The sequence below is a fragment of the Electrophorus electricus genome, chromosome 5, assembly GCF_041902795.1.
Source record: "Electrophorus electricus isolate QZ-2024a chromosome 5, ASM4190279v1, whole genome shotgun sequence".
Lineage (NCBI taxonomy): Eukaryota > Metazoa > Chordata > Actinopteri > Gymnotiformes > Gymnotidae > Electrophorus > Electrophorus electricus.
In genome coordinates, this window is record NC_137501.1 from 28,666,672 (window position 1) to 28,693,852 (window position 27,181).

Sequence of the window (27,181 nt, forward strand, 5' to 3'; positions counted from 1 at the left end):
AGAACCAGTATTAAACACAAGTGGCTTCAATTATGTAGGTGTGCACGATGACTGGATTACTGAAATTTATAGAGTATCTTGTGAATGTGAATTCACTTTTACAACAGTAAGGATAACCGAACATGTGCGTTTAGGTAGCTAGCTATTGTATAGCTCAGCGCGAATTTCTCAGCTAGCTCCATTTCCCATAATGATCCAGCATCTTTCCAAACACTTGAGTGGTTAACACTTAATTTATTTTATTTCAGTACATTTTAAGTCTAGAGATAAACTAGACACATATGATTAACCTACCAAAAAAGATACATTAGACCACTAAAGCAAAGGTGTTACCTATCTTAGCTAAGACATTGGTTATTAGCTAAAGAAAGCACTGCTAACAATAGTTACATTAACGGTATTTAGCTGAGGCTTTTATCCAAAGCAACTTACAATTATGACTGAGTACAACTTGAGCAATTGAGGGTTAAGGGGCACATTGGCAGCAGTGGAGTTTGTGCTGGCAACCTTCCAATTACAAGGCAAGTAGCTTAACCACTGAGCTACCACTGCCTAGGTATCTCTCTTAGATAGATGACTAGTAAAATGTGAAATATAACCAATACCTGGCTACCTAATCAAACGCCCCTGTTATAAATAATTGTTAATAGACAAGATTACTTTTAGGATGAGGTTTCAGTATAGCTAAAAATATCTTCGGAAAAATATCTTCGGAATCTGAAGAACAAGCGCTGGAAAATTTGCAATTCAAGTCAGTCATAATGGTGTTTGATCACAGAGTCATTCCCTGTGGTCCACCAGTGACATCACTCGTCAACTTTCTTTAGTTTCCGGACCGATATGGGGTTTTTCTGTCCATGTACTTGAATTCATCATTTTTAAAGAAATGAACATGTTATTTTCATTTTAATTCACATATACATTTTTTCCAGTAGCTAAGATAAGGAGGCCCATTAGGTGGTGCTTAGCCTTTAATGTAGTTTCTCTTAAAACAACTGTAAGGGTGCACAACCTTGCTCATGGTGTTCAGGGCTTTTTAGACACAGACACTGAATATCTGCATATCCAGGAATATTAAGGCTGGAGACAAATAGACCGTCAAGAGACCAGATTTAGAGTTTGGCACGTAGACTACAGAACCGTTTCAAATGTTCTAATGGCATGCCACTCTGCATGAGACCATGCTAGGATTAGCCAACAGGTGGCTGGGTATAGCGCATTCACAAAGGTCCTCCTCCCCTACTAGACACACTAATCAATCTCAGATTAGAGCTAGAGAGACTCTGCCTCGCCATTAGAGGTGTTAAAGAATGGCAGACAGCCCAGACGCACATATTAGGAGCAATTTGTTTTACAACAACCCTAGCAAAGAATATTAGTAACATCAATGCCAATGAACACCTCAGATGAACCTGACAGACCCTGACAGGTCAGAGGCTGAACTACACAATCACATGTTTGAACACGGCAGGCTTTTAAAGTGTAGTATTTGAGGCATGTAGTTAAGGTGTAGTATTTGAGGCATGTAGTTAAGGTGTAGTATCTGAGGCACGTAGTTAAAGTGTAGTATTTGAAGCATGTAGTTAAAGTGTAGTATTTGAAGCATGTAGTTAAAGTGTAGTATTTGAGGGGAAAAAAGACATAAAAGCTAAGCCTCATGTTTTTGAATATCAGTTCCAGCTGTTGTGACTCCTCTATATTTGTTTTTTAATAAACAAACAAACAAACATCACTACAGAGAAGCATGTTAAGGAATTGGGCGACTTCCTTTTAAATAAACTCTTGAATCAGTAAGTCCTTGACGGCAATTCTTTCACAGCAAGTTCATAGTTACAAATCCTTACTGCAGCACCCAGACACACCCCTTCAACCTCCTTAACTCTCTGGAAAACAGGTTCTCCCTGATATTAGAAAACAAGCTCTCTCTCACTCACTCACTCACACACACACACACACACACACACACACACACACACAAACACACCTGAATTCTGCAATTAAGAAAAGGCAAAAGAATCTGTCTCTTGTGTTTCAAAAGATGAGTATGGTGTTGATTACAGGGGTGGTAAATTACGAACCCCTTTGTGTATCAATCTGGGAGTGGTTCCAGGTACACAGCATCTCTCCGGGTTTACAGACAGACACACACACACACACACACATATTCTGGCAGGTGCCCAAGTTACCTCTATAGCTCTGCCACTGGTGTCTAAGGTGAGTGGATGATGTAAAGTCTCCTGTCACAAGTTGCTGAAATATTCCGGCAGAGAGGACCAGATTGCAGCTGCTCTACCTTCTCCCAATCACCCCTCCCAGAACTGACCAGTTTTACAGTCTCAGAATGCAGTGGCTTTGTCTGACACTAAGGGTAGAGAGGTGTTTGGCAACCAGTTTAAAACAGCAATCCATGAGATTACAGAGCAAGACGACACACCGAAGTGGACAGCACTTCACAAAAGCACATAATGTGTATGGATCATCCATGCTAGAGAATTCCACAAACACCAATAACACCATAAAGCTCCAAGAGTCCTCAGCACTAACTCACTCATGGGCTCACTTGACAAAATAACAAAACGTAGGCTTCTGCAGTTTTATGTGGCCTCCTGTGCAGGGGACCACATTAAACAGCCACCATCGTTTTAAGAGTTTTAACTCATGAAAAAGCTGCTTCCTGCTTCTTTGCCAAACTGTATTTTAACATTACTGTTAAGTACTCAGTACATTACGTAACGGTGACGATTTGTAGAAGAGAAAAAGCAACAACAACAAAAAAAAACACACTATAGGAACTAAAAAGTCATACTCGGTCATGCGGACTAACACGCACATGAATGCAAACACAGTGCAGCCTCATTTACAGATAGTGGAAAACAACCACACCTCTCCACCTGAGAGGTGGAATCTGCAATGCCCTAAAGGGTTGACGTGGAAACTTGCAACCATGGAGACGTCAGCAATCGCAGAGGACATTCTAAGTCCCAAGAGAGATGAGGAGGACATAAATGCACGCACGCACACATACACACACACACACACACACACACACACACACACACACACACACACACACACACACACACACAGTTCAGGCTGCAGAGCTTGTGGTGTGATTGTGTACACAAAAGCCTGTAATGGCAAGATAAAGCTACAGGTGCCAATGAAGGACAGAAAACAAAGAGCTCTTCAGTCTTCAGCCACCCTGGGTAGTACAACTTCGCAGGTGAGGGATGTGTGAATTCCTCACTGACTTGCAGACATGACATAGAAGGTCTCAGAAGAGCTGACACTCCCCCCCCCCCACAGGAAAAGGAAAAATGCCTGAATAAGTATTTGATTTGCTGAAATCTGAAAGGGTTTACACAAAATGGCTGGCTGTAACGGGCGGGGCTGGGACTGTAACCCAGGGCAGACATACCCAATCCCAGAGCCATTAAACGAAGAGCAAAATTGGACTTAGTCTTGATGATGCAGTCTTATGCATTCTGACTGTGTAACAGCAAAGACTTGCTCAGACGACTCACAAACGGATTATGTGTTTACTCAGGGGTGCTGGTAAAAGTGCATGTGTGTATTCAAGTCTTAGACATAGTTTTGTTTTTTTGGGGGGTTTTTTGGGGGGGGGGGGGGGTTAATTCCTGCTCACACTACTCATATGATGTGTTAGGTTGGGTGGTGTGAGAAGTGTCTCCCCCAAAGCTGAAATGAAACCTGCAGTAGTGGTATGACTGTGTATTTCGAATAAAGTTAAAAGGGGGAGGAGTGTCTGTTATAAAGAGAGAAACGCCAAGGTTATAGGGGTGAGAGAGAGAGTGTGTGTGTGTGGGGGGGGGCATGAGGAAGAGGAAGAAAACTCAATATAGTCACAAGAGTCTAGGTAGCTGCACACACACACCCATGGTGTAATTATGTTAGTCGGATCAAAAACAGAGATGACTGGCAGCATTTATGTGGGAACACCCTGTTCAGCCTCAGGGAGAGGGACTCATATTACACAAGCGCTCAAGGATTTCACACATTTATGCTGCTCTCACTTACAAGAGCAGACCTCAGATCAGTGCATCCACTTTATGGATTCAACCCTCTCACTAGCAGTACTACCCCGGCTCCTGATTCATTGCAGAATTCATTACAGAATGTAAACAGCTCAGTGTAACACTGTGAAAACGAGTCTCAGAGAACAGACCAGATACTACACAATCTCTTAATTATCTGGACCTCCACCCAACCCCAAAGCAACATACAATATCTGGCAGTCCATATGGAGGAGTTTGGGTGTACATACATGCTACCTGTGCATAGACACAAACACCACTGGTTAGTCACCATATAAGAATAAACAATTTTACAAAAATGCAAAAAGCTTTTAGTGCCAAGCAGATTTATTTTTTGGTTAGTGGCTTTAGGGTTAGGATAGTATTACGGCGCTTCAATAATACATAAGTCAACAGAAATCTTCCCCAAACACATGACTGCAGCTGCGTGTGAGAGAAATGCAAGTCAGAGAGTATGTAAATATATGGTTGGGTGTGTACGCAAACTAATGTAGGTGTGTCTGAGAGAGAGAGAGAGAGAGAGAGAGAGACTGAGTGTGTGTGTGTGTGCTTTAATCCCAAACAGAAGACAAGGTTGACTCAGGCTGGAGCAAACCAATGGAAAGAAACAGTAGCTGTCGCCATGGCGACTGAGCTTGTACTTGATTAATTCAGCTGTTAGACATTTGAGCTTGTTCTACCTGAAAAACTACTGCTACATAAATCATCTTTAGATTTTGAAAATAATCTTAATCCAAATTAAACCCATCCTACTGCAATTTTCTGTTTGTTATAGCTGCACTTGCATGAAAGAGTAACCAACATTTACTTAAGAATGCATGACTTACATTAGATACAGAGTAACCAACATTTACTTAAGAAATGAGTTACTTACATTATACAAAGAGTAACCAACATTTACTTAAGAAAGAATGACTTACAATTAGTTTGATGGCCTAGGAGACAAATGATGCGTCTTTATCTGTATTATATTACCACACCACACCTGATACTCTGATTAAACATATATAACAGATAAAAGGTCTCTGCTTCAACAGTAAAACACATGCACAGGAACCCAAAGAGTCAAACCAGCTTTTCCACTGGGAGAGGCTCAGTTATGGAAATTCTCTCAGGCGTGTTTGGATCTGAGGCAACACAGGACTTCAAAATGCATGAATGACAGTGGTGTGGAATTGTGGCTATAATCAGGTCATAAACTGGTGAAGTTTTGGGTGTAAAATGATTTGATGATCTGCACGAGAAGTGTCACTACATACTGAGCTAATGGCAGCTCTAAAGGGCAAATGAGGCAATAGTGTGTGATGGCAAGGATGTGTGTGTGTCTTCATCTGTCTTATTTTTCTGTCACTATATAACTCACCTTAGGTAATCTCAATGTGCAGACACAATTTTGCAGGATTTAAATAAAAGATAGTCCAAGCGAAAAATTTGTGATTAGTTTTTTTTTTAAGTAATCAGCTTAAACAAAGATTCAGCTGCAGAACAGGGGGTAATTTTCTTTAGTTTGCATTCAAGAGGGTCTGGAAATTTTTAAGACTTAAACTGGTCTCCAGAACGGTCATTCAGAAAGCTGAAACTCTATGCTGAAAACAAAACTGCGCATTCGAATGATCTTAAGGTGGGTGTGCGAATCTGGGGATTTTCAGAAAGTGATCGTGTTACTTTGTCGTCAGGAGCACCAGGCCTAAAACTCCTCTCGGTCGTGCTCTGAATTGGTGCAGCCCGACAGCAGCGAAAAGCACGTTGGCACGACAAGCATCTCACAAAGGCGTGAAAACCACGACAGCACGTCAAATTCCCAGACGTGCGTCATCCTGACAGACGCACAAAATAACGCTGGGCTCCTTCGACGGAAGATGACCCCCGCGTTCACATTCAATTTTGTATAAGATGAAACTAAATAAATAAATAAACAAAATTGGCCAGAAAAATACTGTACAGTTTCGAGGAGGCTGAGGCCGACGACATCAACACAAGGTCGGATCGCTTACCTTTCTTCAGGCTGCCCAGGTGTGGACGACGAAAGGCAGTCTGTTTTCCCAGCGACTTTTACAGTGTTTTGTTCTTATGTCATGTCCTCTGTGGTAACTCACTTCGAGCACCACTGCGACGTTAGGTACGAATAATGCCCTGTTCTCGCCACGTCTTCCTGACACCTGAGCAGTGATGGGAGACTTTGGGAAGGTAACTCTCCCTTCAGGCGCCTCCTTCCTTCCCAGCGTGTGGGGAAGACTCGAGAATGACGCTTCTGGGAATTCTGTGTTAAATTTCCTTTAAAACGGAGCTTAATTTACGCTTGAAGGTGAAAATGTTTTCATTCCACAAACTTAGTTGGTTTAAACTATTACAGGAACTGAAAATCGGAATTAATTTTTTTTATTATTAACCAAGGATTAATAAAACACGTGACACGCTTTAGCTGTTCTTGTTTTGGAGTAGCACAGAATATGATTTTCTTCTGAAAGCAATTAGCGACAGCAATAAAGAATGGCCTCGAGAGTTCATATATTTAATAACGATATTGTGCCCTGTTTAACTTCATGGTGTGAGCAATGTCGCCATCTTTTGGACAAAATGGTCTGCTGCCTGGACAGCACGTCCAAGGCTGGTGCAGAAGTCCTGCTGCAGGTCGGTCATGTTTTTTCGAGCTAAGCTTTGACTAAGATACATAGCCACACATGCATCTAGCTGGCGTTGAGAATTATTTTTGTTAAAAATACACGAGTTGTTTTTTTTTTTATTTGCAAACAATAAAAAAAACACCCTCAAACGTATACATGAGCTAACTAACTCACGGTGTAAGACTCGTCGATTGCCTTTGTCAAGGTTTAATGTTGCCCTCAAGCCGGCAAGCCGCGTAAACTGACAACTCTGCGATATATTACATATTGGAGCTTTAATGTCCTGGGCTTAGTGGAAGGAGCACATTTACTAACCGGGAGAGCAGAGCTAACGGTCGCTGTTTTTTAAACCAACTGATCTGGCTCTGCCCCGCGCTCTTTTAACGTTAATTGCAATCGTTCCAGCCTACTTTGCTGTCATTTATCAAATAGACGGAAAACATCGACGTTTATCGCCTCACTTATAGGCTATGTAGTCCTGACTTTATATGGGATTCTGTTTCTGTAGGTCTAAAAACCAATACACGCGATACCGTGTGAATACCCTTTCCTTTTCTCTTTCCAGGTATTGCCTTCGAACGTCATGTTTCCTTCCACAAAGTTTTGCCAAAGCGTTCTTTCCACTGAGGCGACATAAAGCGGTTCCGCCGTCTGTTTTTGCGCCCTCTGTCAGTGGCTGGCACAGGTGCTGCGCTCCCCGGGTGCCTTTCTAGCGCTTTATCCGTCTGCACAGCGACGCGACCCGATGGCTGGGGACAGACGCGACGAGGACACTGAGGAATTTCGAAACGTCTGTGCTCCGCGGAGTGGAAATTCAGGTAAGCCTTGCCGCCTAACCTTCCTGTTGTCTGTTAGTGTTGATCTCTGAACTCCGCATTGTGTCGTCTGGAGTTTTTTGGACGTTTCTTATCATGCAGAACTGCTCCTCGTTTCGCTCCTTAGCCCGCTTGTTTTTCCAGCACATAAACAACACGTCCCCTTGAGCTCATGGGGCTTGGACACATGAATAATAAAAACTACACTTTTCAGTTTAAATAACAAAGAAATGACCTCCATTTCCTCAGTTTAATTCTATGGTATCCAGGACAATGTAGGCTGCGTCCTGCACAGTCGGGAAAAGCAGCCTATTCGTTATTACACGACGGCTCGACCCGCTGTCACCCGACGGACAACGGGAGACAAAATAAGTTTAATAAAAAGTGATGTTCTGGAGAGGGAAACGCCTCCAGTGTTAGCCCCGCTGTGGGAGAGATCTATCCCCGATCCTGAGCGCAACAGGTGAGGACGGAGAGAGCCCGACAGACAGCTGCGTTCGCCGCAGCCGGTGAGAGAGCTCCTCGACAGCATGAAACTACAGCGCTGTTCCCCACCAGATCACTGCTGGGGGGAGAAGCGTAAAGAACTTAACGTTTTGTCTCTGGACACAAGTTCACAGCTGCAGCTGGAACAGTTCATTACCGATTCATCCCTGCTGAATGATGACACAGGAGTGTCCGGCACTGCAGGGAACACTGCACTACTGTTTTATTATTATTATTATTATTATTATTATTATTAGGTACAGTTATATAGCATCTTTCTCTGTACCAAAGTTAACAAAGTGTTCACAGAAAATAAGCAGGCAGAACTCTCTCTCTGTCTCTGTATCTCTCCCCCTCCCTTTCTCCCTCTCTCTCTGCCTCTCCCTCATTCCCTTTCTCCCCCTCTCTTTCTCTCTCTCGCTCTCTCTCTCTCTCTCTGTGCATCAGGATTGAGCAATGAGCCATTTGTTATAAACAAAGAATATTTGTTTACTGCAATTTCTGCAAGATGTATAAATGTGTGTTAAAATGGGTATAAGAAATTGATCTGGAAACTGCTTTTAATGAATAGCAATGTGATTTCTTTACGTTTAAGTGTTAATGTATAATTAAATCTACATATCCTGACAATTAAAAAGAACTTCATCCGAGCCAGAGAGTAGCCACCAAATGTGAATGGATACGTGTTTGTCTTTTGGGTGTGGTCCCAGTTTCTGAATACAACATGTACAAAATATTAGCAAAACTTTACAGCTGTTTTACACTCTAAAGTAATCTACTCTCTGACATTGACATTATAAGGTTATAAAATGACATTCTATAAAATGTTAATCTTAACTTTGCTTTCTCAGTAGAAGGCATGAAATACTTTGTACAAAAGCTGTAACACACCCAGTAAAAGGAATTTATTCAAATAAAGTCACCATTTTTCATGTTATCTTTTTAACACACAAGATGCCAATAACCTTAGTGGCTAAGTTTAATTTTAGTGAGCCATTACCAAGACACTGCTAGTTGTATTTCCTGATTGAGCACATTCCATCCAAGCTCATTGGTTAAATTCAAACAAGGCCAGCCCCATTTGCTACCTCCTAGCTTCCTTCTTCAAACACATATTCCTACATGTTTGAAGGCTGAAAAGTGGTTTGGTGGAATATTAGATTTGTTTGGTATCTGCAGATGCTATTTTGAATTTTTGAGTTGTACCTCAACTCAGGTAGGACAGTCTCTGATTTGTCACTTGTTCTTTGTGAAGGAAATGATGTCTATAGTTAAAGGTGCCATTTTCTTCTTTTTAGTTTGCAAAAAAGTGTATATATATAATTTGGGATGCAAACAATATGGTCTCTTTAGCTTATCTGTATTGATGCAGTTAAAAATAGTGCTATTCTGTTATGTTTTGTGGGTGTAGTACATTTGTTTTCTAGTGTTCTGAAAACCTTTAACATAACTTTAAGGTTTGGTTTAAACCTCTCTTCAAATGCTGTTGGAAAAAGACATTGATTTCACCTTTTTGTTACTGTGTTTATCTCTCTCTCTCTCACACACACACACACACACACACACACACACACACAGGGATGAAGAAGCTTGCCTTTGCAGGTCTGTTGGACCTGTCACAAAGTACGCACAGACTCTATTACTGTGGGTGACTATTCACCTGTGGCTGTATTGATGTGATCAGCTGTAACTTTATACTGTTTATAAAACCAGTCTGCTCATTTAACTCCTCATGACGCTGCTGTTTGCTTAGGATCGGCTGTGTGACGCTTCTGATGTCACAGAATTGCGCGCGCGTACAACGGACAGCCAAACCCAATGGGTGAAATTCTGCAATGCAAATGTTATCACCTGGACCAAATGTGTTTATAATGTGCCTGCTTCTCCTTTACATGTGTTTTTCCTACACACACAGTGGACCCACTAACCTGAATTATTATATGCATGTGTACATTCAGTGTGCTGTAGTATAATCTAAAACCATGTGAAAAGTCTCAGAGCTATGCTGCGCACCGAAGCCTGAAGGATACGGAGTGTGTAGCATTCTGTCTTGCAGCTCCCACCTTCAAAGAAATGTAATTAGTCTCTTTCCAACATGCCACATGTGGCATGTTCGACACATCAGCCACGCAAGACCTTCCGGCATGTAGGACGAGCTGAGGTAGCAAGGAAACGCGGAAGCTGCAGGTACCGCTGGGTTTGGACCCAGACCAGGGCCGGAGACCAATCTCTGTGTCTCTGGGCAGCTTCAGTCAGGGCTGTCATGTTTTAAACAGGTTTTACTAGAACAAAGCACACAATGGGAATGGTCAGGGGCCGCACTGCCTACAGAGCTAGCGGTCAGGGGCCAGCTGCCACTTGGGCTGTTAGGACTGCTCCAGTTGGTTTATTCAGTGTTTCCCGCACACAGCTTCAAGTTAGGCTTCAATGTCTCAAGCTGGAGTTTTGTTTTGGGCCTAAGCTGTGCAATGTGTCTATCTCATGTTTATCCACGTTCACACTGAGAGAGGAGAACAGCTAGGCTGGATGTGTGTCTTTGTACTTGAAATGTGGATGAAGAATTGTTCTCCTAGAGTGTCGCGCTGGAGGCCCCCAGTGCTGGCTCACGGCCTGGGGTCTGAACACGGTGCTGGCAGGCTCCGTGAGTTTGGGAGGAGGCCTTTACAGAGTGGTAGTGCTGGTTTTTTGGCTTAAAAAACACTCACTCTCCCTCTCTCTTCCACAGAACAAACAGAAAGAGCTCAACTAGAATGCTTAAATTCAAGGTAAGACATCCTGCTTAATCAGAATATGAAACACTCTCTCTTTCTCTCTCTCTGTCCTCCCTCTCTTCTTCCTCCCCCTCTCTCCATGACAAAATACTTCAGCTATGCAGCTGAAGTCTGAGTTGCAAAAAGTCCTTCATGGTTTTAGTTAAATACTGGTGGTGACCACAAAGGAAATGAGGACTCTCGGCGCACGGCCGATTTCTAACGATGTCACGCGACTGTGTCCAGTGCTGCAGCCTCAAAAATGCTTACAACGTTACCTTGGCAGCCCTCTGTGTTTATGTGCTTATGTGTTCGTGTGACTGTCGAGGTGGCAGACAGTACGCTGATCTTGCCAGATACAGAGTTTGATAGGTTTTTGTGAATTAGGAACCACAGTGATTCTTATACTGGTCTTTAAAAAAGTGTGTCCATGCTAGTGCTAGAAAGGAAGGACCTGCTGGTGTGTCATTTCATTGGTATTAAAGACTAGTGTTTTGGTTAGTTTATCACCCTGTCTATCACCCTGTCTATCACCCTGTCTATCACCCTGTCTATCACCCTGTCTATCACCCTGTCTATCACCCTATCTATCACCCTGTCTATCACCCTGTCTATCACCCTGTCTATCACCCTGTCTATCACCCTATCACCCTATCACCCTGTCTATCACCCTGTCTATCACCCTATCTATCACCCTGTCTATCACCCTGTCTATCACCCTATCTATCACCCTATCTATCACCCTGTCTATCACCCTGTCTATCACCCTGTCTATCACCCTATCTATCACCCTGTCTATCACCCTGTCTATCACCCTGTCTATCACCCTATCTATCACCCTGTCTATCACCCTGTCTATCACCCTGTCTATCACCCTATCTATCACCCTATCTATCACCCTGTCTATCACCCTGTCTATCACCCTGTCTATCACCCTATCTATCACCCTATCTATCACCCTATCTATCACCCTGTCTATCACCCTGTCTATCACCCTGTCTATCACCCTGTCTATCACCCTATCTATCACCCTATCTATCACCCTATCTATCACCCTATCTATCACCCTGTCTATCCACTGTCTGTGTCAGACACACAGTTCCTCACGGTTCAGAGCATGAAGCTATCATGGCAAACAGCAACACATACACACAGACACACACACACACACACACACACACACACACACACAAATTTTGTTTACATTTGAAATACACTAAAATGCCTCAAGTGGCTACAGTATTAAAATGGCATAAACCCATGGTGGTGAGGTGTAGCCTGTTGTCAGTGGAAAATGTGAATGTGTAAATCTCCATAAATTGGAGACCTTCTTACACTGATCTAGGATCAGTTTCCCCTGTCCTGCACTTTACCCAGCACTGCTAATATCAAATAAAGTCCATTAAGAAGTTTTTTTTTTGCCTGCCTTTAGTTAGTTGTGTCTGCAGTGAGCTAACTGTTCTTTTATGGCTGCTGACAGGCTATGTTATTTTAAGTTTAACTTTATTTTTTCTCACTTCACAATTAGCACTGGATAACATCCAGGGGATAAAACAAATACAAACATGAGAAACATAATAAAAAAAACAAAAAACAAATCATCTACATCAGATAATCTTCTATGGAATTCAGACATTATATCTAATCCCTCACATTTAACAAATACACGAGATTACACTGTATTACACAACACTTCACATGTACCACATACAAAGCCACTTATTTACTTGCACTAATTGCCCTGATGGGGCAGATTTAAGATCCTGTTTCTCCACCATTTTGTAAAATATTCCATCCTCAGTTGTAACTTAAACTAATTAATTGTCCAAAATTTGTAGACAATTTTCTTCTTATGGTCTTTTTACTGGTTGCCAATAATATTTTAAGTAGTATTTATCATTCTTCAGTATGGCACTGGCAGACTTCAGATCAGTATACACATTTTTGTTTCAGCTGTTACATTGAAAACAGAGAGCCTCTCTCTCTCTCTCTCTCTCTCTCTCTCTCTCTCTCTCTCTCTCTCTCTCTCTCTCTCTGAAAACAGAGAGCCTCTCTCTCTCTCTCTCTCTTTCTCTCTCTCTCTCTCTCCTTCCTCTTTTTTATGACGGAGCACTTCAGCTATGTGTCTGCAGCCGGTTAGCTGGCAAGGTTGAATCAGCACAGTCCAGTCACTGTGAATCAGAGCAGCAGTGAGGATTAGGAGCGCAGCATTGGACTAAACCTGCAACAGGTTGATAATCCAAACTGGCACCTGCACGGTGTGGATTATTTGACTGTGTGCGCGTGGCTGTTAACACCAGGAAGTGTTCGAACGGTTTTCTGTGTAGGTTTTAAACTTCAGAGTCATACTGCCTGACTCTGTTGCTGGTGCACTCTTGGGGGTTACCCCACAGTTATTTAGATGGCTGTTTTTAATTTCTTGTTTTTATTTAATTTTTTTTAACCTCAATTGCGCACTAAATTCTGATGTTACAAATGTAGTTTTTTTTGTTTGTTTTTGTTACAGAATGTCAAAATGATGAAATTTTGTGAAAAATCTTTACACTGTCATCCCCATAGTAATAAGTGCATATGTGTAAAGTTTTTATTCCATTATCAGCTTCTTCTGTTTGACAGTTATTCTTGTTTTTCTGTCTTCGTTTCTTTTCAGCCAAGGGGCCCTGTCATCAATAAGACCTGCATTTAAGAGAAGTTGGTTCAACTGAGTTATTGTACTGTCGTCTTTCTTTGGGTATTTATTTCCTTTTTTTGCTCGGTATTTTTTGTGCATCGTACTCAACTAATGTTGTTAATGTTGCTCTGTGAGCATCCAGAAGCTCGCCGTCACGGACAGACAACGGCAGACAGAGGAGGTAAAAACTCACCCGTCACCATAGCAACCAAACCCAGCAGGTCACATTTTACTTTTCTGTTTCTACATCTTTTTATCTTTTTATTTGACAAGCGCTCATGCATTGAAATGTCTGCTCCCTTATATGAATGTGACTCCAACGACTGTTCAGCTGTTCAAGGCAAATATTTGTACTAAACATATAAAATAATAATAGTGATTAAAACAATTAAAAGTAATTCAAAGTGAAAGATAAAAGCTTGTTTTCAGTGTTGGGAGAGTAGGCCAGAGTGCACTTCAGGGTTTCTGGTGAAACATAAAAGCATTCATTGTTCAAAATATTAATTTTCCAAATGATTCACAGATCCTCCGTGCCTTTATATGGCACCTCACACATTTTTCTAATTTACACACAGATGTTCTGACTTTTTTTACGTAGCGGTCATTCCTTCTCACATGAATGTTGCATGAAACTTTCTTTTCTTTCAAACGGGTTTCTGTGTTTAAATGTCGAGTTGCTTCTTCCACGTTAACTATTTGGAGGACACGGTTTGATTTTTCAGGCAGCCAGAGATACGGATCCTATCTGTAGAGCCACTGCCAGTCACTTCCTGGTTTGCAAGGTCTACAGGGGGACTTCAGCAACACCCTCTGTCAGTCTCGGCCAGTTTGGGACAGCAGCATCCCTGTCTCCGACCAGGTGGAGTGATCATTCCTGTAATGCAGGGTTTAGACAGACGCGTGCGTGTGTGTGTGTGTGTGTGTGTGTGCGTGTGTGTGTGTGTGTATGTGTGTGTGAGACGTGTTGAGATTTTGCTTTGCGTGTGTTTGACTATGTTCCTTTAGCTTAGTGACTGAATTGAAGCAACACTTATTACCTTGTGTTGGACTAATACTGTTACACAGATCATTATATTACTGTACTTTTTAAGTGTGTGTGTGTGTGTGGTTTTGTTTTTGGTGTTTATTTTGACCTGACGTGATGCGTGAATCCTTACTGTCATTTCCTTCCACACACACACCGGTGCTCGGAGGATCTAGAGGTCAGACGAAGTTCATCTAATCTGACACGCTCAGCAGACAGTTTTTTTCTGGAACACCTACACTCACCGGTCCATGTGGCTGGATAAATGATCCAGCTAAAATCCAAAAAATCCAGTCAACATTGATCCTGTGGTCCGGAACCGATTATCGGTGAAGGGCTGCCAGATATGTAACACACACTGTGTGGCAGAAGTCTTTGTATGGACTATACACTGTAGACCAGCAAGATGTGTGTGTGTGTATGTTGTGACAGTGTGTGTGTGTGGATGTTGTATCTGCATTTTTAAATAAAATAAAAAAAAACAAAAAAACTCAATTTAAAAACAACTATTTACTTCATCTGTGAAAGTTCTTATTTTTAATACCAAGTGTTAAGAATAATTCAGAACCCTCCTTTTAGAAATAATAACCAGTTGTTCTGCTTCTGTAGACTTGGTGGGGAAGCCCAGGCCATCATTACCAAAACCACTGACCACATCTAAAGCCGGCGGACCTACACTGGACACAGACCCTCCTGCTGACCCACACAGAGCCCAAAGCCAGTGCCAGCCAGCCACACACTGACCAATCCACATCAGTACGGCATTCACTCATTTCTGTGACGTTCCCACTGTCCAGTTACAGGCCTCTGAGCATTATAAGACGCCATTTCCTGAGCCCCACCCTCGATCCAAACACAGAAAGGCGGTCACCAACGAGGTCAAAGTTCAGACCCTTGTTCAGCTGCAGGACCGTGACCCTGTCCCCTCCCTGGAGAATGCTACAGGCCCGTCAGGTCCGTATCTAAAAGAACTGTTAGAGGCTTTTGGTTCCGACCCTCCACTTGACCCGTCTTGCTCTGAAGCAAAGCAAGAAGACCAGAGTGAAAAGGGTGGAGAGGACCTAATTGAGAACATGACGGCGCTTCACAACGACCGTAACATTCGGGCTAGGATCCAGGCGTTCGAGAGGCAGACGGGCTCAGACGAAGCCGCCACCCCTTCACCTCGGCCCCGCAACATTTACTCCAAAACGCCGGTGGCGCCGCCCAAACCCTCCGTCGCCCCTCGGCCTACGGTCAGCAGACCTGCAGAAGAAGAGGCAGCAGCCGCTCATGAAAATGTCTACGAGAACGTGGATATTGCACTGTCCTCCCCAGCTCCAGGACCAGCTCAGGATCACCTTCCAGTTTCTGCCCCCAGACCACTTCCTCCCAGAAAACCCTCCCTAGGCTCCAGGGAGGAGTCCAAACCCAAACCCCCCGTTAAGACTGCCTGCCTGCTTCCGCCTCGACCCTCTCTGCTGCGATCTAAGAACCTAAGTTCCCAGGAAGAGGAGGTGGTCATAAAAGGTCCTCCTCCTCCAGTAATGCCCAGTAAAGAGCTGCTGCAACTGAATAACCACAATTCCCCTGGCTTGCTCCGGAACGCCACTCGGACGCTGGTGGAGAACAGCTATGTGGATTTGCCTAGTAGTAAGTCTGCACAGGAAAGCCTTAGGCATACTGCAAATCATGTTACTTACTGTTACCAGAGTCATTCGTATTACCATTACTGTTATCACTATTTATAAGGTATCATTATTGTTAAGGGAGCTCCTTTCTCACTCTCAAGTTGGCCGTAATGTAACTTGGATATGACCCGGTTCTCCCTCCTCCAGGTAATGGCTCTGCAAAGCCATCACACGGAGGGCTCTTCCCCCCGGCACTGAGCACGCAGCCAATCAGCAGGAGGCCCACTGTTATCAGAGTGCCTAGTACAAGCAACAAATGTCAGTACTCGTATGCCATCATACAGGGGCAGTCCTGTAACTCTTACCTGTACAGTGTGCAGGCCAGTCCTGTAGCTGCTACCTGTTACCTGTACAGTATGCACATGACATGGGAGGCTCCGCTTCAGTATGACTTGACTATTTGTATAGTTTATTATGCAGCTTTTATCATTTATTATTCTGATTATTGTACCTTTTTAAAACGTGTGAGATTTCATAGGTTTACGGTAGTTAGGCTGCAGGTACTTTGACTGGAACAAGCTTTTGTCAGCGCTGAATTAATGACTGCACTGTTTCACAGTTGAACAGAAAGCATCAGACTTTACACCTCCTCTTGCTATCCAGGGAGCAGTGGGTGGCACCCCCCTGCCATTGAAATCCACACGCTGGGTAAGCTGAGAAAGACTGAGAGTGAGTGAGGGGGTGTGTGTGTGTGTGTGTCTTGTTTAGCCTGAGACCGTGTCCTGTGAGAAACACCAGCTAACAAAGCCTTTGCTTCGCTTTGTTTAACACCCAGTAAATGCAAGGATCGTCTCCGTTCTTTAAAGCTGTAGAAAATGCTAGCGGTTCTTCTGGGATTTCACTCAGCGTCCCTTTCAGACGCTGAAACGTGCGAAAGGACTGAAGTTGCCAAGTCTTGCAAAACTCCTTTTATGCCCCTATTACCGAGAGTCTGCACTGGACTTTACCTCCCTGTTCAGTGTGTGGAGATTATACTGTTTTAATCACATATTCACTATCGCACAGCACGTGAATGTGTGTGAATGTTGTGCTCAAATGGAACTAGAACAAATTACACAAACTACATGTACAAACTACACCCGTGGCTGATTGTATATAGGGACGGATGTACAAACTTCACAGTAATATAAAGGACACTTTCAATATTGACTGCCAATTTCTGGTGGATGCTCTGTGACGAATTAGTTTGCTGAAGTAATTTGCTTGTGCAGGGCTTTGTTCACGCACAAGCGCCTGTCTCCCCTGTGAAAGGTATGAGACGAGTACTGGGATTGGCTGAGTAGTATGATGCTAACTGCGGCTGCCCAATGAGGTCCGAGCCGTAGGGCTTCAGTGGGGTAGCGCAGCTCTGACTGCTGCTTTGGTTCTGTTTGATTCAGGATCCCTTTGGTGGAGCAGCCGATCTGACTCTACCCACCCGGTGAGATATGGTTTTCCTTCTTAGAAACAGATTTACGGCTTAAACATACAGAGGCCAGCGATGAACGGACCTCATTTACGTCATGTTAATAGTTTATTGTTTAATTTTTCTTTATTGGCAACGAAGTACACATTAAATATAACTACTTTATTTATTTCTGCTCTATTAATCTTTTTTTTTTTTTTTTGTCTACAATGACTGGTCAGTTTCTGAGATCTCCAAGTTTCAGACTAATTAAACTTGCTCTGCATGGTGATATGGCACGCAGACATCTGCCCAGGTGCTGTGTGAGCCCTTGTTCATTGTTGTTCTGATCCATCAGCCCCAGTGGGGGTAAGGTCCCCCCCCCCCGGCCTCCTCCAGCTAAAACCGGACCAGCTCGGCCTCTGCCGCCACGCAGAGACAGCTACCAGCGAGCTCCTCTCCAGCAGGGGGTGCCGCTGCACCCCCCATCCCAGATGCAACATAGACAGAGCCACAAACCGTCGAGGAAGGGCCCCGTGCTTCCCCCAAGACCCAACCCTGGCCATCACCTCTACAACAGCTACACGGTGAGCGAGTTCCTACTACTGTGTGTGTGGGCGTCTTCTCTACGGTCGTCCCTGCTGTCTGTGTCTGTGTGACCATTTCCGTAAAGGAAAATGTGTTTCTTGTATAGTAAAATGAATGGACTGTATGAATGAGTGAAGGTGGTTGACCCCAGCCTTGACCCTAGCAAAATCCTGAAGTTTCATTCCTCTTGGTTGTGTTCAGAGTAAGATAATGACTTGCTTTGTGTTTTCCTTGTTTTCCCTGTGTGGCAACGTAGCTGGAAATCCCCCACGGCATCGCTCAGTTTGACTACAACGGCACTCGTACAGGAGAGCTTTCCTTTCAGGTAGGACCTCAGCCGTCGCCCCTGACTATACCACAGCCGGGCTTCTGTGACTGGCGTTCCCCCTTCCTGGTTCCGTCGGGTGGTTTTCCGGTGTAATCTCACTGAGCTGACAGGTCTGCCCTTTCTCCACTGCAGAAGAATGAGGTCTTGGTCCTGCTCAACCAGACAGACAGCAGGACGTTTGAGTGCCAGGTGGGCGATGCCAGAGGTACGGTGCAGGACTCCTACATGAAGATCATCACTCCACTGACTAACTACTCTCACTATGCAGACAATCCAGTTCCACAGGTAACCAATGACGGCAACAATGATCAACCTGGGCTAAAAAAATAATTCAGACAGGTTGCATTTTTTTTTTTTTTTTTATGCTATTTGTATTCCATTTTCTCCATGTCCTTTGGCAATGGAATTTGATGCATGTCGGTATTCCTCTGCAGGAGAGCCGTTCCGTGGAAGACTACAGTCTGCAGGTGCAAGCCCTGTATGACTTCACTCCAGGTAACAGCCAGTCCCGTCCGGTACTGGCGGTTCAGAGAAGTAGCGGCCCCTCTCACGGACCGCCGAGTCCCTCGGGTACCACCGCCCACTTGAGCCAGGAGAGGAGGGGACCGTAGCCGCTCCTTCCCTGGCTCAGGTGCAACCACAGTGGGGTAGCGGGCAGGCACAGAGTGGGTTTCTGGCAAGTTGGATTTGGTGTACTGTCGTTCGTGCTGATTTGTATGGATTTGGGTTTCTGCGGCTCTCGTTGTCAGAGGGTCCGGGTGAGCTCGGCCTGAGAGCTGGGGACATAGTGAGTGACGTGGAGCAGCTGGACACGGAGTGGTACATGGGAACATGCAGAGGAACCAAGGGTTTCTTCCCCATCAACTACGTCAAACTTCTGGTAAGAGTTTGGGCTGCATGCCGGCCAGGGCAGCAGTCTGCAGTGCACTCTGCCATAATGCCTCAGCAATGTAAACATTTTCTCTGACTAATCTCTCTTTACAATCAGTCTGGCCCAACTACTCCTGCAGTTGCACCAACCAATGAGAGGAGGACACAGCAGTCAGCTGCAACAGTGAGGTAAGCAAAAGGATGAGAGCCGACACCCAGAAAGAACCGGTTTGTTTGTTTTGTTTTTCCCCTTCTGAGGACAGTTTTACCTGTTCCTGTCCAACCCCCGAGCTAAACCTCAGCCGCTTCGTTGGGTGTTGTGTGCAGCGGTCCACGGTGTGTGGCAAGGTTCGATTTCGAGGGCGAACAAAGCGACGAGCTCACGTTCTGTGAGGGCAACGTGATCCGGCTCCGGGAGTACCTGGGAGAAGAGTGGGCCCTGGGCGAGCTCGGTGGTCATGTGGGCATCTTCCCTCTCAACTTTGTGGAAGTGGTAGAGGACCTTCCTCCCCCTGCAGAACAGAGGCAGAGCAGGGTCGCTCTGCCTGGTAGGGCCGCAAGTCAAACCCACACTCCTCACTTTATACTCGGGTCCTTCCGACAGCGTCCACAGAGTGAATGTGTTTGTGTGTGTGTGTGAGGCCTTCACTCCTTTTACTGGTATTTGAAGAATGTGTGTGTGTGTTTGTCTTGGTCTCAGCTGTGGCCCTTAGTTTGTGCCTACACCTGATCTAGGAACAGCTACACAGAACTGATCCATCCTCTATCCTTAACCACCATCAGGGGAGGAAAAAAAAAATCACATAACTGTTTTCAGATGAGCCTGTGACTTTATACATGCTGTACACGCAGCATGTCTGTGAGTCTTTGCTTTGACCTTGGAAAAAGAACTTAAAGGAGTAATAAGTCATTTTTTTTCCGGTGATTCTTTTTCACGTTATGAAACCATTATACTGACACCTAGTGGTCATCCATGTTAGGCACCTGCTCTGTGGCGCGTAATCTGCTTCATTCAGGGGCTACTGAGCAATCTGATTCTTCTCATGTGAGCTGCACTTTATAGATTTTAAAAAAAAAAACTAAAAAAAAAAACAAAACTAATTTATATACAAATATTTTTATACATTTTGGTGATAAATCCTTATGACTCAAAACAGATGCGATTAAAAAGGCAAAGGAAAACTTACAGCTTTAAATAAAATTCAGATCAATACAAACATGTTTATACGTCCTTTCACGGTAGACATATTTCGGAGAGCACGGTGGAAAATAAAACGGTATTGAGCTACATAACTACACGGCTACAATATCTAGAGACAGAATCGCAAAAAAACTGCTCTGACAGCCCCGTCACACCCAAGACTCTTAACATTGTTCTCTTTTTGTCTCGACAGGGATGGCAGGCTCACCCAAAATACAAGATACTCCTACACCCAGTCAGGTATCCACAGCGCCACCTGCTGGCCGTGCACTGTAAAATACCTTAATATAGTACTCATGACCCATGAAATGACACAATGCTGACCGACCGACGTGGGGATTTAAGCTCAAATGTAAAATGCATCAACAGGCCTGCGTTTCCCGGTTACATTTCTCATGAGTTCTTGGTTCCCAGGAAATTCCCAGGACTCTCCTGTGTCCTGTTTGTTCCTTAAAATAGTCTTTGGACATGTCTCTGAATTAATTAATCTGATTAATTCTCTTATGATGTTTTAGGTGTATATTGCCCTTATAGGCAGTGACTGACCAAATGTAATCCAGCGCCTAAATGGCGCCTAGTAGTTTTTGACGTTTGCTAAGCTATCGTGTGTGTCTGTCTGTCTAGGCTGCCACCCAAGGTGTCGAGTGGGCGGTGGCTCTGTATGACTTCAATGCAGAAACGGAGGAAGACCTGCCGTTCCGACAGGGGGATCTGATCTTGGTGACGGCTCACATTGACGAGGAGTGGAGCAGTGGCAGGCTGAACGGCAGAGAGGGCCTCTTCCCCTCGGCCTTCATACAGCCCTGCTCAGGTACTACACCGCTGCCAGCCCATGGTCGCGGAAAAAACGGGCGTCTGTCACGAAGCATAGAATCAGTTCTATTAAATTTGTGAAAACTTTTGATATGAAAATTAAATCCATTCACTGGCTACTTCCCCCCCCCCCCCCCCTCTTCTTCTGTGAAGGTGGTTCCTAAAGTTGTGGGGGTAGATCAAAGGAAAAATGGCACTGGACTCATACTAGTTACCACTCCTGTATCATTGCCTTAAACTACCCATATTTTTGTTCTACTGAACCTACCAACCATTGTGCTATGGGTACGGAGAGCACGAAAACACTACCCACCGGACGGCACCGCTGATATATCCTTCAGAGGATATATATGTTACCTGTCGCACACGTACTTGAGACATATATAAAAATGTGAACATTTTCTAGCCCATAAGGTGTTCTTCCCAATGAGTGATAGCATCCAGACTTTTAAGGGTTTGGGTTTTTGTGCATGCGTATGAAAACAGACTGCTAACACTTGTCACTTGAAAAAGAAGAAAGCTGTGAACCTGTTAATGACAGGAGTGTAATTCACTACAAGAAACACACTTCCACAAAAGGCAGTGATAATACCAAGATCACCTAGGCAAGAGTCAAGGCCGGGAAAATCAACACTGTGTAAGCAACACAGGTGGTTTCATTTACAGTATTTATTATGGAAGAATCTTTCACCATATAATGCAAATTTATCTGCTTATTATACCTCTTTGCCAACTGTTAACATGTAGCCAAATTCAAACAAACATGTAGTTGTTCTACAGTCTCTTTTACTATACACTAAAACATGTACTTGAAACACTATTATAGTTAAAAAATAAAACAATTACCATAAAAACTGCATCCCAGAACTCTAACTCAATCTCTGCGACCCAAGTTGGGACCTATTAAGTACGTCAGGTTCTGCTGTATTTTGCATGGCTGGGTGAGAAGACCCCTCCACAGCAACCCCCCCCCCCCCCAAACACACCATGTTGCTCCGTGAAAATGATTCAGATTCAAACTCATCTTAAGACCGGGAAGGTGTTCGACAAAGCAGCACCTCTCAGTCAGACGAAAGGTAGCCGACTGGCCTCTAAGAAATCAAACAACCCCATTGCATTTGTAATATTCTGAGACGTATAAAAAGAACCACAGACCAGTATATATTTTCCCTACACCCCAACAAACCACCACTGCACAAAGGGTTTCCAAATGTACATCATTTTATTCACTCTGGCTGCGGGTAGAAGCTTCAGACAGACTCCTGAATGGGAGGCTCATAGCCATCAGCTCTCTCCACCTTGGCCCCGGTGTCACCCTCTGCTGGCTTGGTAGTGGTACTGCTGCTTCCTTCTCCATGCAGCTCCATCAGCTTACCCACTGCAAACATAAAGCTACGTCGGTGTCCCATTTCAAACGCACCACACCATAGAGACATGGCAGACTGCCTTCCTCCGTGTGCCTACGGAGCCAAGATGCAACGTGTGTGCTCAGAAAGCCCCAGATCACCTGAATTACGTGTACGAGGCACGAGCTGGAACTGAACGGGGCTAGAAAGGAAGAGGCGTGACCGATGCGTAAAGAGGACACACTCACGCTCAAACTTGGGCTTCTTCAACATTTTGACTTTCCTGACGTAGACGTCGTGCAGGGGGTAGATGGACTGGCAGGCCTTCTCAATGTCCTTCCCCACGCTGTCAGGAATCCTGCAGAGCAGAAAGGGAGACCATACCATCAGCAATACATACACACAATTCCGCTATCCATGCAACACCTCCGGCCACACACACTTCCTTAAGGTGTTCACCCTGAATTTTCTTTCTGCATCTTTTACCTCTAACCCAGATATAATGGTGCAAGAGTCAGCCAATTGGAGCAAAGAATAAAACAGTAAATCTGGCACCAAGTGATCACCAAGGAACTGAAATTTAAAGTCAAGCTGCTTAGGGCTCCAATGTGGTAGTCAGTAACTGAAACGACACCACTGGTGAACAAACTAAAAACCAAGCAGACTGCATAGGGTTATTCTGCAGTAACGACAAGTCATCAACATGCAAGACGAACTCTCAGCCATTTCATCCACAAAAATTAAATGACCTCCGACATTTCTATTCGGCACTTCTCCTTCGCAGGCAACATGGAAGGCACGCTTGGGCCCATGTAATCTCTTGCCCGCCTCGACAGACGCCCGCTACGATGCGAGAGGCTACTCACAGTTTATTGACCACCTCCTTGAGGTCATTGGTCTGGACCTCACGGGTCATGATCTCCATCATCTTCTTGCGGATCTGGCGGACCTGCTGGTGTTGGGCGTAGGAGGTCTTCCTGATCTGGTTGGTGCGTTTCTTGGTGAAGCCCACACAGAAGAGACGGAGCAGGTAGCCATCCGTGGTCTTCACGTCCACGTGGGCTTCGATCATGGTCTGGGGGGCAGTGAAGGGGTGAGCAGCAGTCACCACGCGCAAACCCAGGACGGTAGTTACAGAAGAATGAGCGCCAATCTAACGCAATTAAACTGCAACGCACCGCTGAGAGCCAATTTACACTTAGATCAGTCATTTAGCAAGCAAAACCTTCAAAGACTGGATTTGTTAACAGGAAGAATGTGAACTGTTTGTAATGGCTACAGTGATTAAGGAAAGTAACGCCTGAGGAACTGGTCAATGCAGCTGGGGGGAAAATGAATCAGCTGGGAGAAACAGGTCAACTAGACGCCAACAGATGGCCAGCTATAACCACAAGAAAACCGTGTACAAAAGCCATGTAAATAATCAAAACAAGTACCTCACTCAACACCGCACTGACAAACCATTATTAAAGCAAGTGCGGCAAATTTAGCTGCACAAACTATAAATTGCACTGCCCTTGACTGGGTTCAGTGTACACAGTGGTTCCGGCATGTAGCGGGTGAAGCAGGGCGGGTGGAGCTACACTAACGCAGCTTCACCTTCCATCATGCGCAGACAAACCAAGCAGGTGCAGAGAAAAACGGAGTCTCACCTGCCACTTCTTGACCATGGAGCACATTTTGTCCCGGGTTAGGTCCATTCCATGGAAGTTGGTGAGACAGTTCTTGCCCTGCACATCTTCAGTGATGAGCTTAAACTTGCGGAAGGCGACCTCGTCGTTCTGCAAATCTGCAAGGCTCACCTCGAACACACGACCCTTCAGACCGTCAGAGGCGATTCCTAAACAAGGGATAGGAGATGGTTCATGCCCAGCGACCTGGAGCTTCCCTGAAACACGTCTGGATATTTATAAGAATGTCATGAGCTGAACTGGGTGAACTTCCTTTGAGACCATCACCATCACGTATTCCCAAACCACAAAAAGATTCAACTGATCCAACTACATATAGTACGTAATCACTAAAACTCGTCTATAATTGCAGTATTGAGAGCAACATTGAGCCCGTTTAAATACCTGCTTAAACCCACACTGGCGAGGCACACGCTTATGTATGTTTATGCGCCACTTACTGGTTCCCTGAGTCCTGGTGACCAAGGTCTTGCCCAGGTTGCGGATGTTAAACATGGCTGGGGCTTTGACATCGTACCAGTCCTTCTTGGAGAAAGGGTCGACACTGGAGCACGGCAAAACAAATCGTCTCTCATAAAGGAAGCGTTTGGCATAACCAGTGTCCGTACGTAAACCGATAAATAAGTCCTTATAGAGGACACTGGAGGTATTTGCGACGGGAAAAGGCGGTATAGTCATGAACGAGTACACAGCTATTGCCGACACAATCCTCCCATTATCCACCCCATCGGTCACCGTTTTAACCAAAAACACGTTCGCGGACATTTCATACAGCATGTTCAACAACCCAGAGTGTAAATTGCGTGACTTACATCTTCTTCTTGGCACCCTTCTTGCCACCTTTGGTCAGCCTCTTGTTTTTACCGACTGCCATGTTGAAACCCAGAGAGGGAAAGAGAAGGAAATAAGGAAATACCGCGAGAGTTAAAGCGAGACTGAGAATAATGAAACCTCGCGATGTTATTGAAGTTGAAACCGCCATCTAGTGGTCAATGTGGTGACGTGAAACCAAATAATCGCCAAAGAATACGTTCTCTTTTAATGTGTATGTTTTGATGCATTTTGTTACTGTATAGTTATTATACACAGTGCTTTGTCGATCTCGTCGTTTTAACACAAAGAATAGAACAAGCTGAGAATTTGCAGCGTTTTATAGAAAAAAAGTATTAGAAATGATCATTTTCATTATTGTTATTACATTATTATTAGATATATACTGTTAAAAGTCAGTTGCCTAAACACACACACACACACACACACACACACACACACACACACACACACACACACACATATATATATATATATATATATATATATATATATATATATATAATCATTTAGTATTTCAACACATTTTGGTGGTGTAGATCTCTTATTGGATTTCATCTTTATGATGTCTTGCTATTTATAAAATCTACTTTAATCTACTTTATTGATGTATAGCTGTTTATAACAGTTAAATTAAACCTATGAACTATTTGCCTAGATCTTAATGCTACCAGCCATTTGTTAATTCTGTAAAGACACCCATATAGCCAGCAATGACCAAGCAGGTTAGTCGAGTACTCTGCATGTTACAGACCGCAGTTTCAGTATCTCAACTTTAATCTATAAGCAGCGCTGTTATTGCTTTTCTGATTATACTAAGGCCAAAATCAGTGACATTCAGCAAGGTCAACAACCTAGTACCCCTCTTCAGAACTATTAATTCCTCAGAGAACTGTGCCTAATTTCTGTGTTGAAGACTGGTTTTAAAGGTAGTAGTTTAGGGTTCGAGAGTACTTACAGAGTACTAAGTACTGTCCACATAAATTATACAGACATTAATAAATAAATTATGTGGACAGTACCTAGTACTCTGTAAGTCTAGACATTAAATAGACCTGCCCAAACTACTGTATGGATAAGGCTATTGATCCAGCTGCTTTTTCCAGTTAGACCAGTTTTCTTGTTGGTCCTGGAGTGTCCTATTGTACATTGCCTTTGCTAACACACCCATTTGCAAATCCATGAAGGGTTTTTGAGAAGTTCACTCACGTGTATTGAGGCAAGAAGCACACTAAACAAATGCGCCGTGGAGGTGGACCTGTGGAGTGAGCTAGGCCAGTCCTTAGGCATGTCGACAGCATCAACATCTACTTGAAATGTTTTAGAAAGTACTTTGTGTGTGCATGGGACACAATCAACCATGTTGAGAAATCTCACTGGAGACAGAACGTCACTAAAGCTGAACCATCACTTGTTGTAGTTATACTATGTTAAACGCATTAATTCTTTGCTGACATAATTATGAATGTTTTTATAGAGTAAATACAGTTTTTGCAGATCATAGCTGGCTTTTAAGAATAACTATTTTTAATTTTTGTCTTGGTGAACAGTCAATGAAACATCTGAAAAAGTGGAAAGCAGTTCATATAATCTTACCATCTGCTTTCATATGACTTTGATAAGTCTAAAATGATTTGATTTAAGCCTAAAACTGGGTTTAATCACACTGAATACCATGAACACATTATAAATGAAGCCAATGGTTGTGCATAAATTTCAGAAATCTTAGATCTGACCTAAAGTGATCTTAAACTTGACTCCAGGTAAACAGCGCACATGAATTATAAAACAAAAGCAAACGGATGTGCTCTTCCACAGTGCAGAATTTAGACACTTCTTTCTGGCTATGTTCCATTTGCGAGGTCGACAAAGTGGACGTCATGGCAACGGCTCCAGGGGCTAAGCACTGAGGGAGTGAAAGATCACACACACACACACACACACACACACACACCATCATCATCATAGGTCTCTGAGGAACCACGGAGGACCTTTCCCTTTGGAAAATCAGCAGAGTTGCAGGTCACATTTTCA

The 27,181-nt window shown here is 43.9% G+C and overlaps 4 protein-coding genes across 13 annotated transcripts in view; 2 read left to right on the forward strand and 2 right to left on the reverse strand.

Moving 5' to 3' along the window:
• fhip1aa (FHF complex subunit HOOK interacting protein 1Aa) overlaps positions 1-6,250 on the reverse strand; it is a 23,061-nt gene extending 16,811 nt beyond the window's left edge. The window contains exon 1 of one of the 3 annotated variants that reach the window (XM_081714683.1): positions 6,050-6,250. The gene's annotated coding sequence lies outside the window, so the exon portion shown is untranslated. The remainder of the gene's footprint in view (positions 1-6,049) is intronic. The other 2 variants (XM_027017885.3, XM_081714681.1) reach the window with 2 other exon arrangements.
• On the forward strand, positions 5,696-15,174 carry LOC113582227 (uncharacterized). 7 transcript variants are annotated; one of them, XM_081714693.1, is made up of 7 exons: positions 5,696-6,068; positions 7,245-7,497; positions 10,706-10,745; positions 13,381-13,421; positions 13,537-13,582; positions 14,124-14,260; positions 15,035-15,174. In XM_081714693.1, exons 2-7 carry the CDS (start codon positions 7,425-7,427, stop codon positions 15,166-15,168), a joined length of 471 nt encoding a protein of 156 aa, XP_081570819.1. In that variant the 5' UTR covers positions 5,696-6,068; positions 7,245-7,424; the 3' UTR covers positions 15,169-15,174. The 7 variants fall into 7 exon arrangements, 5 of the variants coding, with proteins under 5 accessions (XP_081570819.1, XP_081570817.1, XP_081570820.1 ...); XM_081714691.1 differs by lacking the exon at positions 5,696-6,068 and adding an exon at positions 6,418-6,686 and having other exon boundaries at positions 7,353-7,497; XM_035529881.2 differs by lacking the exon at positions 5,696-6,068 and adding an exon at positions 6,740-7,244 and having other exon boundaries at positions 7,353-7,497.
• A 136-nt stretch (positions 15,175-15,310) lies between these two features.
• sh3d19 (SH3 domain containing 19) lies at positions 15,311-22,138 on the forward strand. Of its 2 annotated transcripts, XM_035529882.2 has the most exons (14): positions 15,311-16,057; positions 16,243-16,353; positions 16,655-16,743; positions 17,475-17,515; positions 17,838-18,066; positions 18,324-18,392; positions 18,528-18,680; positions 18,830-18,890; positions 19,145-19,275; positions 19,384-19,454; positions 19,593-19,813; positions 20,660-20,706; positions 21,091-21,277; positions 21,433-22,138. In XM_035529882.2, the coding sequence occupies exons 1-14, from the start codon at positions 15,499-15,501 to the stop codon at positions 21,441-21,443; spliced, it is 1,980 nt and encodes a 659-aa protein (XP_035385775.1). In that variant the 5' UTR covers positions 15,311-15,498; the 3' UTR covers positions 21,444-22,138. The 2 variants fall into 2 exon arrangements, with proteins under 2 accessions (XP_035385775.1, XP_081570815.1); XM_081714689.1 differs by lacking the exons at positions 19,593-19,813; positions 21,433-22,138 and having other exon boundaries at positions 15,359-16,057; positions 21,091-21,271.
• A 344-nt stretch (positions 22,139-22,482) lies between these two features.
• rps3a (ribosomal protein S3A) lies at positions 22,483-25,278 on the reverse strand. The gene is made up of 6 exons (XM_027017890.3): positions 25,129-25,278; positions 24,757-24,860; positions 24,278-24,465; positions 23,492-23,700; positions 22,874-22,983; positions 22,483-22,657 (listed from the first exon to the last, which is right to left on the reverse strand). The coding sequence occupies exons 1-6, from the start codon at positions 25,188-25,190 to the stop codon at positions 22,530-22,532; spliced, it is 801 nt and encodes a 266-aa protein (XP_026873691.1). The 5' UTR covers positions 25,191-25,278; the 3' UTR covers positions 22,483-22,529.
• Between the last annotated feature and the right edge of the window lie 1,903 nt (positions 25,279-27,181).